This window comes from Musa acuminata, chromosome BXJ3-10, assembly GCF_036884655.1.
Source record: "Musa acuminata AAA Group cultivar baxijiao chromosome BXJ3-10, Cavendish_Baxijiao_AAA, whole genome shotgun sequence".
Lineage (NCBI taxonomy): Eukaryota > Viridiplantae > Streptophyta > Magnoliopsida > Zingiberales > Musaceae > Musa > Musa acuminata.
In genome coordinates, this window is record NC_088358.1 from 18,847,803 (window position 1) to 18,860,165 (window position 12,363).

A 12,363-nucleotide genomic window follows, 5' to 3' on the forward strand; every position below is an offset into this window, starting at 1 on the left:
TTGACAAGTCCATTCATCAAACCCACCCATGCTAAATTATGAACTTGAGATCTGATGGATTTAGTGTTCTTCTTACAGACAGATTTGTTGGCAAGTTCTTGTGACACATTTCTTCCTTCATGTTCATCATTGTTCTACAGGAGATAGTAGTTTGATCTGAGTGTGAGACAGGCATCGACATGTTTGCTTGCTCAATAATTATTGTCATCATAGGAAAAAAAAGCACATTATTGAACATCCAATGTGGTCATTGAAAAGCTTACAACAGTACATCCAATGATGGAGCACAAAGAACATGCAGTATAAGCTCATGTGCTTGCGTTCTCACTTGTTTACTTCTCTCATTTGTGCACGCTTTGATTGCATAGTGACATCACATTAGAATAGAAAGTTGATGCAGCCAAACAAACAGACTTTGGAAGAACACTGTGCTTCACACATCATCTGCAATCTATTTCTGTGTTGGTGACTTCATTGACAGAGCAGCTCTCAGAGCTCTCCAGTTTGCTTCTCGCCCCAAAGAATGCAACTGGTTTGGGTGCAGGGAGATCATCTGCATCACTATTTAGCAGGGAGACGACCATTGACATGGTTGGCCTGTCCGTTGGGAATTCTTGAACGCACAGCAGCCCAAGTTTAATGCACCTCATCACTTGAGAGCTATTGCATGAATCGCCCAATGATGGATCTACCAGCTCTAGGATTCTGTGCTCTTCCCACAGCCTCCATGCCTGCAACATCCAATATCAAATTGCCACACTTCATACGAGTGTTAGAACACCAGAAGAAGAAGAAGAAGAAGAAGAAGTAGTAGTAGTTTTGAGTGAGTACTTACGTATCCCAAAAGGCCAATCGATTCATCGTCGTCGTCGTCGTCGTCGTTGAGATAGTAGCTAGTCTTTTTACCACTCAAAGTCTCTAAAACCAAGACGCCGAAGCTGAAGACATCCGATTTCTCGGAGAATTTTCCTCCCATGGCATACTCAGGAGACATGTATCCACTGCACGTTAGCATCGATTGATGAGATCCTTCAAAAGACGAGACATCAGGCAATGATTGATGTGACTTACATTGTTCCAACAACTCTCTTCGTTGTTTCTTGAATCTGATCTCCTCCAAAGATGCGTGCCATCCCGAAGTCAGAAATTTTCGGATTAAATTGTTCGTCAAGCAGAATGTTGCTGGTTTTCAGATCTCTGTGGATTATTCTCAATCGAGAGTCGCGATGAAGGTAGACCAGTCCTCGAGCAACACCCTCGATGATGCTGTAGCGCTTTCTCCAGTCCAGTGTTCTTGAATTAGTGGCGTCTGGCCAAGATATTATTAGAACAGGTCAAGAACACAAGCTAGCTCGAGAGAAAAGAGCTTCTACTGCAAAGATGATGATGAAGAGATTAGCAAACTGACCAAAGAGAAAGAAATCCAAACTCTTGTTGGGCATGAATTCATAGACCAGTAACTTCTCTTCTCCATGGATGCAGTAGCCCAAAAGCTTCACAAGGTTCCTGTGTTGGAGTCTGGATATAACTTCTACCTCATTCTTGAATTCCTTTGTACCTTGACCAGATCTCTCTGACAGTCTCTTCACAGCTATCACTTGTCCATCAGCAAACCTTCCCTGGTGAAAGATGTTATCCAATAAAAGATCACAAGCTTAACAACATCAAAAGAGTAATCTCAAGGAGAACATGAAGAGTACCTTATAAACTGGGCCAAATCCTCCTTCTCCAAGCTTATTCCCATGATCAAAGTAGTTTGTTGCTGCTTTTATGATGTCTATATCGTATTGTTGTGAATCTAAGCCTTGATTACCCGAGGAGTTTCCGACCACAGTTGATTCTTCTGTTCTTCTCGATGCTATATGACAATACCATATCAAAGTTCAACTAAATTCATGAGTGAGACTTATGTTTGATGACCTTCGAGTTGCACACATGTTACTGTGAACTTGGCACTGAGCTAAGAAAAGAAGAAGGATTAAACTTACTTCTGTGTCTGTAGACATGCTTAAACAACTTGCAACCACCGGTGTACAAGAATTTGTGAACGCAGAAGGACATGATGTTCTCAGAGGGTAAGGTTTTCTTGAACAGGTTCCCTCACACACAATGCTGGATGCAAAGCAATGCATTAAAATGTCTTATTGTTGCTCATCAGAAAACTTCGTGAAGACATCATTGTTTGTCATCAGCAGGTTTGAACTTGAGGAACAATTAAGTTTGTTGACCATGTTATCTGTCATAATCAACACTGTCATGTTGGTTATTTGAATGTGATTGGGAAGACCGAATGATGATAAGAACAAAGATGAAGATAGCTAAATAACATGATTGACTTCGTGGCACTTGCTTGGCAATGAAGTAATGATTTTGTTAAGACTTTACATCTGTATGATCTGTGTTTTTCTTATTATTATTGTTTTTCTTCTTTTTACCTCAATGTTTCTTAACCTCCTCTAATTTTTTTTTCTCACAAAGGCTATCTATTGAGCAAATTTTACTGAACGAATAATTTAAAGTCGTCTTAACCAAGATTTCAAAATATTATAGTAGTAGACTCATCAAATCCTTACAAATTCATTTAATTTTATTTCAACTTTGATATGAGACTATGTTTGGAGTGTCACAATCTCCTCTACCCTAAAGCCTCTATATTATTCGTATATGAAACAAAATTAGAAGTGTTGAATCATTGGTTTAAAATACTCAACGTCAAAGTTTATGATCAGTTGTTAAAAAATTATTCAATTCTACTTTCATTTCCTATATGAAACAAAATTATTGCTTCGTCAAAGTCTTACGGCACTTGCTTGGCAATGAAGTCTTACGGCACTTGCTTGGCAATGAAGTAATGATTTTGTTAAGACTTTACATCTGTATGTATGATCTGTGTTTTTTTAATTATTATTGTTTTTCTTCTTTTTACCCCAATGTTTCTTAACCTCCTCTAATTTTTTTTCTCACAAAGGCTATCTATTGAGCAAATTTTACCGAACGAATAATTTAAAGTCATCTTAACGAAGATTTCAAAATATTATAGTAGTAGACTCATCAAATCCTTACAAATTCATTTAATTTTACTTCAACTTTGATATGTGACTATGTTTGGAGTGTCACAATCTCCTCCACCCTAAAGCCTCTATATTATTCGTATATGAAACAAAATTAGAAGTGTTGAATCATTGGTTTAAAATACTCAACTCCAAAGTTTATGATCAGTCGTTAAAAAATTATTCAATTCTACTTTCAATTCCTATATGAAACAAAATTAGAAGTGTTGCGGAAATACAAGATGAGATGAGATTGAGAAAATCATCTTCACTTGTATTAGATAGGATAAAATATAAAGAAAAGAGTCGATCATTTGTATATTTTGAAGTGAAAAAGACACTGAACAAAAACAACATACAGAGTTTGAATTGATATGAGTAATATTCTAATCTTCAAACTAAGTCAGCAAACATCAAAGCTAAGAGGAGCTTCAAACTTTCGATCACCTAAGATCATCTTAAAAATGGTTTTGACAATGACAGTTTGGAGTGTCAGGCTTGAGGAATCATAAAAATAAAAGCTGGAAGGAGATAGAAGCCTAGAAGACGGACCAGTTGAAGAACAGGTAGAACAAACAGAAAAGTGAAAGAATGGTCTTCATCTGCTTTTGCTAGTGAGTGTCTGATATCCTTTTTGTCTTTTCTGGAAAAGAAAACTATATTAATCAAGCAAAATGGATGCAACTCATATTCTGAGGTTTTATCCATCGGAGAGAAAACTAAAGGGTTGCTTATTAAGAGGAATAGTATTTAACTATGCGGACTTCTTTCTATCACAGTGATGAGGAATATTTTAGATCTCAGCCACGTCGCAATCGATGCACACCATGCCCTCGCCAAGTTAGCACAAGGAGTACTTCCATGCACCAAATAGGATCCGTACCAAGGCACTCCTCGGCACATCTCATCCCGGAAAACTCAGGACAATGTCGTATGGTACCGTTCCATGCATTCCGGGACGACGGCCACATGAAGGTACTACCTCGCCCCTCGAGGATCGGCCACCATGCCAAACCCACATATGGCTGACCCTCGTACAATAGTATAAAAACACATGACCGGCATCTGGCCAAGAGGAGGAGAAAAAAGAGAGAGGACGAAGCACTAACTTAATCATCGAGGGGCCAAAGTCAGGGACCACCCAATGAGGGCCTTCTGTGCAGGAGTGCGATCATCCCCGAAAGCGATGCCCTCCCAAAGACGATATCGGCATTCAGACCGAGAGGTGCCCCCCTTAGACGAACGTGGTATCCCGACCCACGGGTGTGATCAGCCTCGGATCCCCGTTCGATCGATCGTAAGACTCCCGACATCGACCCGTGGACCTAGTCGTGCTGACTCACTAGCCACGGTGCATTTGTTCACTAATATTTTTGGCGCTAGAAGTGATAAAAATTAAATGATATAATTGTCTAGTTCATTTTGATAGTGAGTTCTTGATAACTATTTATACATGGGAGGTTATACACATTCAGCATGGAGGATTTTTCTCAACTGTTTAGAGATTTCCTCAACTGCCTTGAGGAAATCTTATCTGCTTATCATGCTCCCGCAAGATTGAGCTTCCATCAAGGATGCCGATCTTGGACCGATGAGATGAAAAAAGTTTACAAGCGAGAGCCTTTGTGAGTGAGTCTGCTAGTTGGAATGAAACACTAGATTAGCACATAAGTAGGTAGCTCCAATATTATCACAATATATTGTAGGAATAACTGTGGAGTTGACGTTGAGTTCCTTGAGCAGATTTGTGACCCAATTGAGTTCAGCAACGGTGGTGGCAATGGCACGGTATTCAGCTTCAGTTGTAGATCGTGCAACCGTCTTTTGTTTTTTAGAACTCTAACTGATTGGAGTAGCTCCAAGGAAGATAATGTATCCTGACGTAGATGTTCTATCATCAAAGTTCCTTGCCCAATCAGCATCAGCAAAGGCATGGAGATGGAGTGAAGTATTTTTGCGAAAAAAAATACCATGATTAAGAGTCCCTTTAAGATACCACAAAATTCGTTTGATCGCAGACCAATGCGTAGTAGATGGTCGATGCATGAATTGCGACAATTTATTGACGGCAAATGAAATATCTGGACGGGTGAGAGCCAAGTACTATAAGGAGCCAAGGACTTGTCGATATTGAGTCGAATCTGTAGTAAGACTTCCATCACATAATTTAAGTGATTCACTGGTAGAGAGAGGAGTTGTAACCTCTTTCGCATCCTACATGTTTGTCTTTGATAATAAATCTTGAAACCTCTTTCACATCCTACATGTTTGTCTTTGATAATAAATCTTGAATATACTTTCTTTGTGATAGGAAGAGACCTGAAGATGTAAATGTTACTTCCACTCCCAAAAAGTAGCTTAAAGTTCCTAGATTTTTTAGGGAGAATCGATCGGCCAAGTGCTTTAGAAATGCCTGAGTCTTCAAAGGATCATTTCCTGTGACAATAATATCATCCACATATACTAAAAGATATATTATGCTTCCATTGTGCTGACAAATGAATAATGAGGTATCAGACTTGGAATTGATGAAGCTAATTGAGGTAAAAAACGAGCCAAGCTCATTATACCAAGCCCTTGGAGCTTGACGAAGTCCATAAATAGCTTTTTGAAGTTTGCAGACATGCCTCGGATATTGAGGATGAACGAAACCAAGAGGTTGCTGCATAAAAACATCTTTAGTAAGTGTCCCCTGTAAAAAGGTATTGTTAACATCCAATTGTTGTATGTGCTAGCCCTTTGAGATGACCAAACTCAGGATAAGACGGATTATTGTGGGTTTAACAATGGGACTAAATATCTCTGTGAAGTCGACACCAGATCATTGATGAAACCCTTTGGCGACTAGATGTGCTTTATATCTAGCAACGGATCCGTCTGGGTTTCGCTTAATTCGAAAGACCCATTTACACCTGATGATATTTTGTGTGTGATGAAAGGGTACTAAGGTCCATGTAGAGTTATGGAGGAGAGCATCATATTCGTCACACATGGGTTTACACTAGTAAGAAGATTTTTGAGCTTGAGTGATTGTAGTAGATTCACTAGCCTCAGTGGAGGAACTTGTTATAGCATGTAAGTCAAGGACTTGACGTGGTTTGATAATACCACTTTTGGAGCATATTGTCATTGGATGTCTAGGGGGGATAGAAGTGGTAGATTATGTTGGTGGTATAGCCGAGGGCGAGTCACTGTCATGGACCGGGCCAACCGTCGGCACGACAATGTCACTAGGTCTAGGAGAAGGTAAAGCCAGTGGCAATGTTGCTGAGGGTATTACTTCATTAATATGGGAAACTTGTGAGGAAGGGAGTGGAGAAATAGAAGGAGTAAGAAGCTGTTGAACTAGAGTAATAGTAGTATGCAGATCTTGAGGGTAAGGACTGGATGGTGTCATTGGAGATTCATGTGATGAGATCGGAGGGATATTCCAGTGATGCATGTTTATCGGAGTAGTTTGCATGGTAGGATTATTTTGAAAAGGAAAGACAGACTTCTCAAAAATAACATGACGTGATATAAAGACTTTTTTAGTTTGGGGTTCATAGCATCAAAAAGTATTATGTTCAAGAGAGTAGCCTATAAAAGTGCAAGGCTTAGACCGTGGTGTTAGCTTATGTGACGCATAGGGACGGAGCCATGGATAACATAAACAGCCAAAAACTTTAAGTTTATGAAGGTTTGGAAGCTTGTGGAATAATTTTTCAAATGGTGATTGGTATTGTAAGACTGGAGTGAGCATATAATTAATGAGATAAATTGCAGTTTGAAAAGCTACTGACCAAAAAGGTGGTGGCACGGATGCTTGATGTAGAAGGGAGAGACCAATTTCAACGATATGCCGATGTTTGCGTTCGGCAGAGCCAACCAATTGGGGAGTATGTGGGGGTGACTTGAGGTGTTGTATACCACAAGCAGAGAGACAGGATGTGAGGGCTTGATATTCGCCTTCGCCATTAGAGTAAAATGTTTTAATGGAAGATTGAAAAAAATTCTCGACCAACTTTTGAAAGTTGGTAAATACTATAGAAACATCAAACTTATGGTGGAAAGGATATAACCATATGTATTTAGTAAAATAGTCTACAAAAATGACATAAAAGCGAAACTTGTCAAAAGAACGAATTGAGGCAGGGCCCCACACGTTGGTATAAATGATTTCAAATGGTTTAGAGCAAGAAATAGAGGTTGTCCCAAAAGGCAGTTTATAACTTTTATTGCAAAGATAAGCATCGCAATGATTGACAGTGCTATTGATTTTCAAGGTAGGAAGAGAATAACAAGAAAGTAATTTTTGCTGGATAAAAGGGGAGGGATGACCAAGACGACGATGCCATACATCAACCGGAGCTACGATTGAAGAGTGAGCAGTAGGAAGGGTAATTTGCGAAGCGGATGGCCACTCATAAATGTTGTCTTTGTTCTGGCCCTGGATTAAGAATGCCCCTGTGCTCAAATCCTTGACAAGAAAAAAAGTTAGGAAATAATTCAATTGAGGTGTTATTTTGTTTACAGAATTGAGAAACGGAAATGAGGTTTCTTTTAATGTTAGGTGCACACAGAACATCATCGAGTGTAAAAGTTATGGTAAGTGAACTAAGTATTGAGGAACCAGAATGAGTAATAGGAATTCTTTTACCATCACTGATGATGATATCTTCATTTTTGTCATAGTTGTTGTAGATGGACAAGTTTTGAAGATCAGATATGATGTGATGAGAAGCGCCCGAGTCCACAATCCAATTAGGTTAGGTAGGAGTTGGAGTAGCCATAAAATTCACTTGAGGCCACTGTGATGGAGCAGGGATTCTGGGGTGAGACCGACAGACTTTTGTGGAGTGTCCGACTTTATCACATAATTGGCAAATGACTCGTTGGTGGCCGAGGAGCAATTGTAAGGACGACGGCCACCATGGTAGTATAGGTGAGGTTCTTGTGAGGGTAGGAGGTGGCCGAGCAGTCTCCGACTCCGGAACAGGAAGCAGCGACACCGGAGGAGAGGTAAGCAGCAGCACTGCCCTTTCTAACTGAATAGAAAAGAGGAGCAGTAGAAGGCTTCAGCAGAGCTACCTACATCCGCAAGGAAGAAGGCTCTGATACCATGATAAAAATTAAACGAAGAATATAGAAAGATAGAAATTGTAGAAGAAACTATGAAATGTATAAGATATAATTGTCTAGTTCATTTTGATAGTGAGCTCTTAATAGCTATTTATACACACTCAATAGGGAGGTTATACACATTCAGCATGGAGGATTTTTCTCAACTGCTTAGAGATTTCCTCAACTGCCTTGAGAAAATCTTATCTGCTTATTAAGGAGGGTCGATGTCGTAGGAGCACCCCACAGGAGTTCACCCCGAGAGAGAACCACCGGCTGGTCACCCCCCTTTCAGACTTGGAGATCAGCCCCTCCCTGTCCTTAGGGACGGGGGGATCCCGGCCCCGACGTCGGATCACTACTAGCGCCTGTTCAATGATCTAGGGCTTTCTCCCCCCGGGTATACCACAAGACCCTCGGTCGTTTCGCCCGAGGCGTTCCTTGGCCTGGCCAAGCAAGTACAAACTTTGGTGGGAATGATGCAGACGATCGTCCTGCTCATTCCGCAGATCATGTAGCTATTAGCTCCCCCAACTGACCCGACACAGCAAAGGCTAAGCGGGGAACGAGTCGGGACAAGAGAAGCCTGAGACCATGCATCAACCCCAAGGAGTCTTCTCGAGCAAAGCCCGCCCGCACCTCACCGAGCTGCCACACCTGTCCTCGAGCCCGACACCTTGTCATCAGACTTGATGGATGACTCATTAAGGGTCCGGCTATCCATGGTTAATTGCCGCCTAGACACGTTCCGGTGTGAGTTCCACAAATCATGCAACGAAATGGGTGAAAGTAGCTCGGTTGGATCCTCGTTCATCCAGAAAATCCAAGATAAGCCTGTGCCACTCAACTTCAGACTCCTGGTGTTGGAAATATACGATGGCGGCTCCGACCCCTAGGAGCATGTTGTCATGTTTCGGTCTCAAATGGCCCTTTACAGCACCTCCGATGCCCTGATGTGTCGAGCCTTCCCGACCACCTTTAGAGGACTGGCACGGGCGTGGTTTAGCCGACTGCGGCCGTCCTCGATCTCATCCTTTGATCAACTTGCAAGGGAGTTCTAGCAAAACTTCCTAGCTAGCGTGCGACCTCGACCTTCCATGGTCACACTGCTTGCATTATCCTAATGCAAAGATGAATCACTTTCTCAATTCATGGTGCACTTCGTCGCTGAAGTTTGGGGGTTCCCAGATGCTCATCCCTCTTTGATCATGTAGGCATTTCTGATGGGCCTGAGACCCTCTAGGTTCTTTTGGTCGTTGATTAAGAAGCCGCCCGTAACCATCCCTGAGATGCTCCAGCACGCCAACCAGTATATCGTTGTCGAAACCCTGATGATAGGAAGGTGCGAGGATAGTAAGAGGCCGAGAGTGGAGTCGGCCCGAGGAGCAACTTTGACACCATCGGTATAGCCCTATAGGAGGCCCGACCAACCCGATCAGCTACTCCCGAGGCCTCCGCCTCTCCCCCTGAACACATCTCATATCGAGATCTTCCTCCAGATCAGGGAGAAAGGTCTCCTATGACAACCCAACCCCTTGAAGGCTACTCACAAAGACCGATCTAAATATTGCAGGTTCCATCGGGACTATGGCCATGACACAGAAGACTACCACGACCTCCAAAATCAGATTGAAGAATTGATCCAGAGAGGTCACCTCGGGCGCTACCTCAAGGAACCGATGGAAGCATCCCTGCATCTCAGGGGCCCTGTCGAGAAACAAATCGATGTCATCGTCGGTGGACCGACGGTCGACGGTAGTAGCACGAATGTGAGGAAGGCCTATGCCCCAGCATGGTGGAGAAATGCCCCAGACCCGAGTCCGAGCCCGACATCACCTTTGGAACCGAAGAGGTTGAACGCTCCCACCATGACGATGCTTTGGTGATCTCCATCCGGATCGCCAACGCACGGGTAAAAAGAGTAATGGTCGACGCCGGGAGCTTTGCCAACATGCTATACCTCGACACCTTCAAAAAGCTCAACCTAACTGATGGGGACCTCACCCCCATGGGGTTGGCGCTCACCGGGTTCATGGGGGATTCCATCTCCCCCCTTGGGACCACCATCCTCCCTATCACTATTGGGGAAGAACCGAGAGCCAAGACAATAATGACTACCTTCATGGTAGTCGATCTACCCTTAACCTACAACTTCATCGTCGGTCGCCCTACACTCAACAAACTGAAAGCAGTGGTTTTCACCTACCACCGAGCCATCAAATTTCCAACTTCGGTAGGGGTCGGGGAATCCTGAAGTGATGCGGGAGAATCAAGGCAGTGCTACCTTATAGCGGTCACTCTCTTGGAGAAGTCATGCCCCCGTCAAGTCCCGAATCCATGTGAGGAAGCCGGGAGACCGATGCACTTGCAGCCCCCTGAGCAACTCACCGAGGTACCCTTGAAGAGGAACTGACCCGACTTGACCGTGAAAATCGGGACAACACTCCCCGAAGTAAACCAGCTCTAGCTCATTAATTTCCTAAAGGAAAATGCTGATGTGTTTGCATGGTCCTCAAAGGATATGCTTGGAATTGACCCGGGGGTGACCCAGCACCACCTCAACATCCACCCCGAGGCTAGATCAGTGAAGCAAAAGCCGAGGAAGTTCACTCCCGACTGACAAAAGGCAATCAGTGACGAGGTCGATCACCTTAAAGAGCCAGGATTCATACCCAAGGTGAAATATCCTCGGTAGTTGTCAAATGTAGTCCTTGTTAAGAAACATAATGGAAGCTAAAGGATGTGTGTTAACGACACCGATCTCAACCGAGCTTGCCCCAAAGATTGCTATCCACTCCCGAGGGTAGATCAGTTGGTTGACACCACCGCAGGCTATGAACTTCTGATGTTTATGGATGCGTTCTCGGGATATAACCAGATCCGAATGGCACTGCGAGACCAGGAGCACATCGCCTTTAATACCGATAGGGGAGTATATTGCTACAAAATAATGCCCTTCGGTCTGAAGAACGCTGAGGCAATATATCAAAGAATGGCCAATGAGCTGTTCAAACAACTCGAGAGAAATATGGAGGTGTACGTCGACGATATGATCGTAAAAAGCAAGTTGGCAAACACACACCTGGCCGATTTAGCGGAGACCTTCCGGACCGTCAAGCGGTTCGGCATGCGCTTAAATCCATCAAAGTGTGTCTTCGGGGTCCATTCGGGAAAATTTCTTGGGTTCATCATCCATCAGAAAGGAATAGATGCAAATTCAAAGAAGGTTTGGGCCATAATAGAAATGAAGCCTCCGCGCTTTATCAAGGAAGTACAATGCCTCGCCGGGAGGCTGGTAGCGCTTAGTAGGTTCATATCACGATCAGGAGACAAGCACCTCCCCTTCTTCCGAGCACTCTGACAGACCGACACCTTCACATGGAACCAGGAATGCGAGGGGGCCTTCCGGAAACTCAAGGTGCATCTCGCTCAACTGCCCTGACTTGTGTCACCAGAGCCGGGCGAAGCCCTTAGTCTGTACTTGGCGGCCGCGGAATGGGTGGTCAACTCGTTGTTAACCCGATATGCATCATGGGCATAGCAACCCATCTATTATGTCAGCCATGTTCTCATCGGACTCGAGGTACGATACCCCCCGATTGAGATATTGATCCTCGCACTGATAAAGATGGCCCAAAAGCTACAACCATATTTCCAAGCTCACACAATCAAGGTGATAACCGACCAACCCCTACGGCAAATCTTCTCAAAGTTCGATGCATCAGGTCGGATGCTATGGTGGTCAGTTGAGTTATGCGAGTTCGACATCTAATACGCCCCCAAGACGGCCATAAAAGCTCAAGTATTGACCGACTTCATCTCCGAACTAACCCCCGAGGGTAATACCGTTGGATAAGAACATGGCGAGCGCACATGGACCCTACATGTGGATGGGTCAGCGACCACCGAGGGAGCAGGGACCGGACTCATCCTCAGAAGCCCAACTGGAGAAACCTACGAATGGTCGCTTCAGCTACGATTCATGGCCACCAACAATGAAGCCGAGTATGAGGCGTTACTCCACGGACTGCGCCTCGCCCTAGAAATGCATGTGGATGACCTCGAGGCCTTCAGCGACTCTCAACTGGTGGCGGGACATGTCAATGGAAGCTACGAAGCTCGAGACCCAACCATTGCGCTGTACCTTGTCACGGACAAACTTCTAAATAGGATGTTTGATGTAATGCTTATGTATGTCCGTGTCTATTGGTAT

General features: G+C 43.6%; 1 protein-coding gene across 1 annotated transcript; it reads right to left on the reverse strand.

Annotated features, from left to right (window-relative positions):
- Nucleotides 1–235: 235 nt before the first annotated feature.
- Nucleotides 236–2,152, reverse strand: LOC135650638 (cysteine-rich receptor-like protein kinase 19). Its single transcript, XM_065170131.1, has 6 exons — nucleotides 1,989–2,152; nucleotides 1,701–1,858; nucleotides 1,409–1,619; nucleotides 1,072–1,309; nucleotides 836–1,001; nucleotides 236–731 (listed from the first exon to the last, which is right to left on the reverse strand). The coding sequence occupies exons 1-6, from the start codon at nucleotides 2,059–2,061 to the stop codon at nucleotides 441–443; spliced, it is 1,137 nt and encodes a 378-aa protein (XP_065026203.1). The 5' UTR covers nucleotides 2,062–2,152; the 3' UTR covers nucleotides 236–440.
- Between the last annotated feature and the right edge of the window lie 10,211 nt (nucleotides 2,153–12,363).

What these genes read in the sequence shown, in the direction of transcription:
- LOC135650638 (XM_065170131.1), bottom strand. Translation starts at nt 2,061, where the DNA reads ATGTCCTTCTGCGTTCACAAATTCTTGTACACCGGTGGTTGCAAGTTG. An exon ending in GATTTGGCCCAGTTTATAAG is followed by an intron (nt 1,620 to 1,700) that starts GTACTCTTCATG and finishes ATCTTTCACCAG; the next exon opens with GGAAGGTTTGCTGATGGACA. An exon ending in CGATTGGCCTTTTGGGATAC is followed by an intron (nt 732 to 835) that starts GTAAGTACTCAC and finishes TGGATGTTGCAG; the next exon opens with GCATGGAGGCTGTGGGAAGA.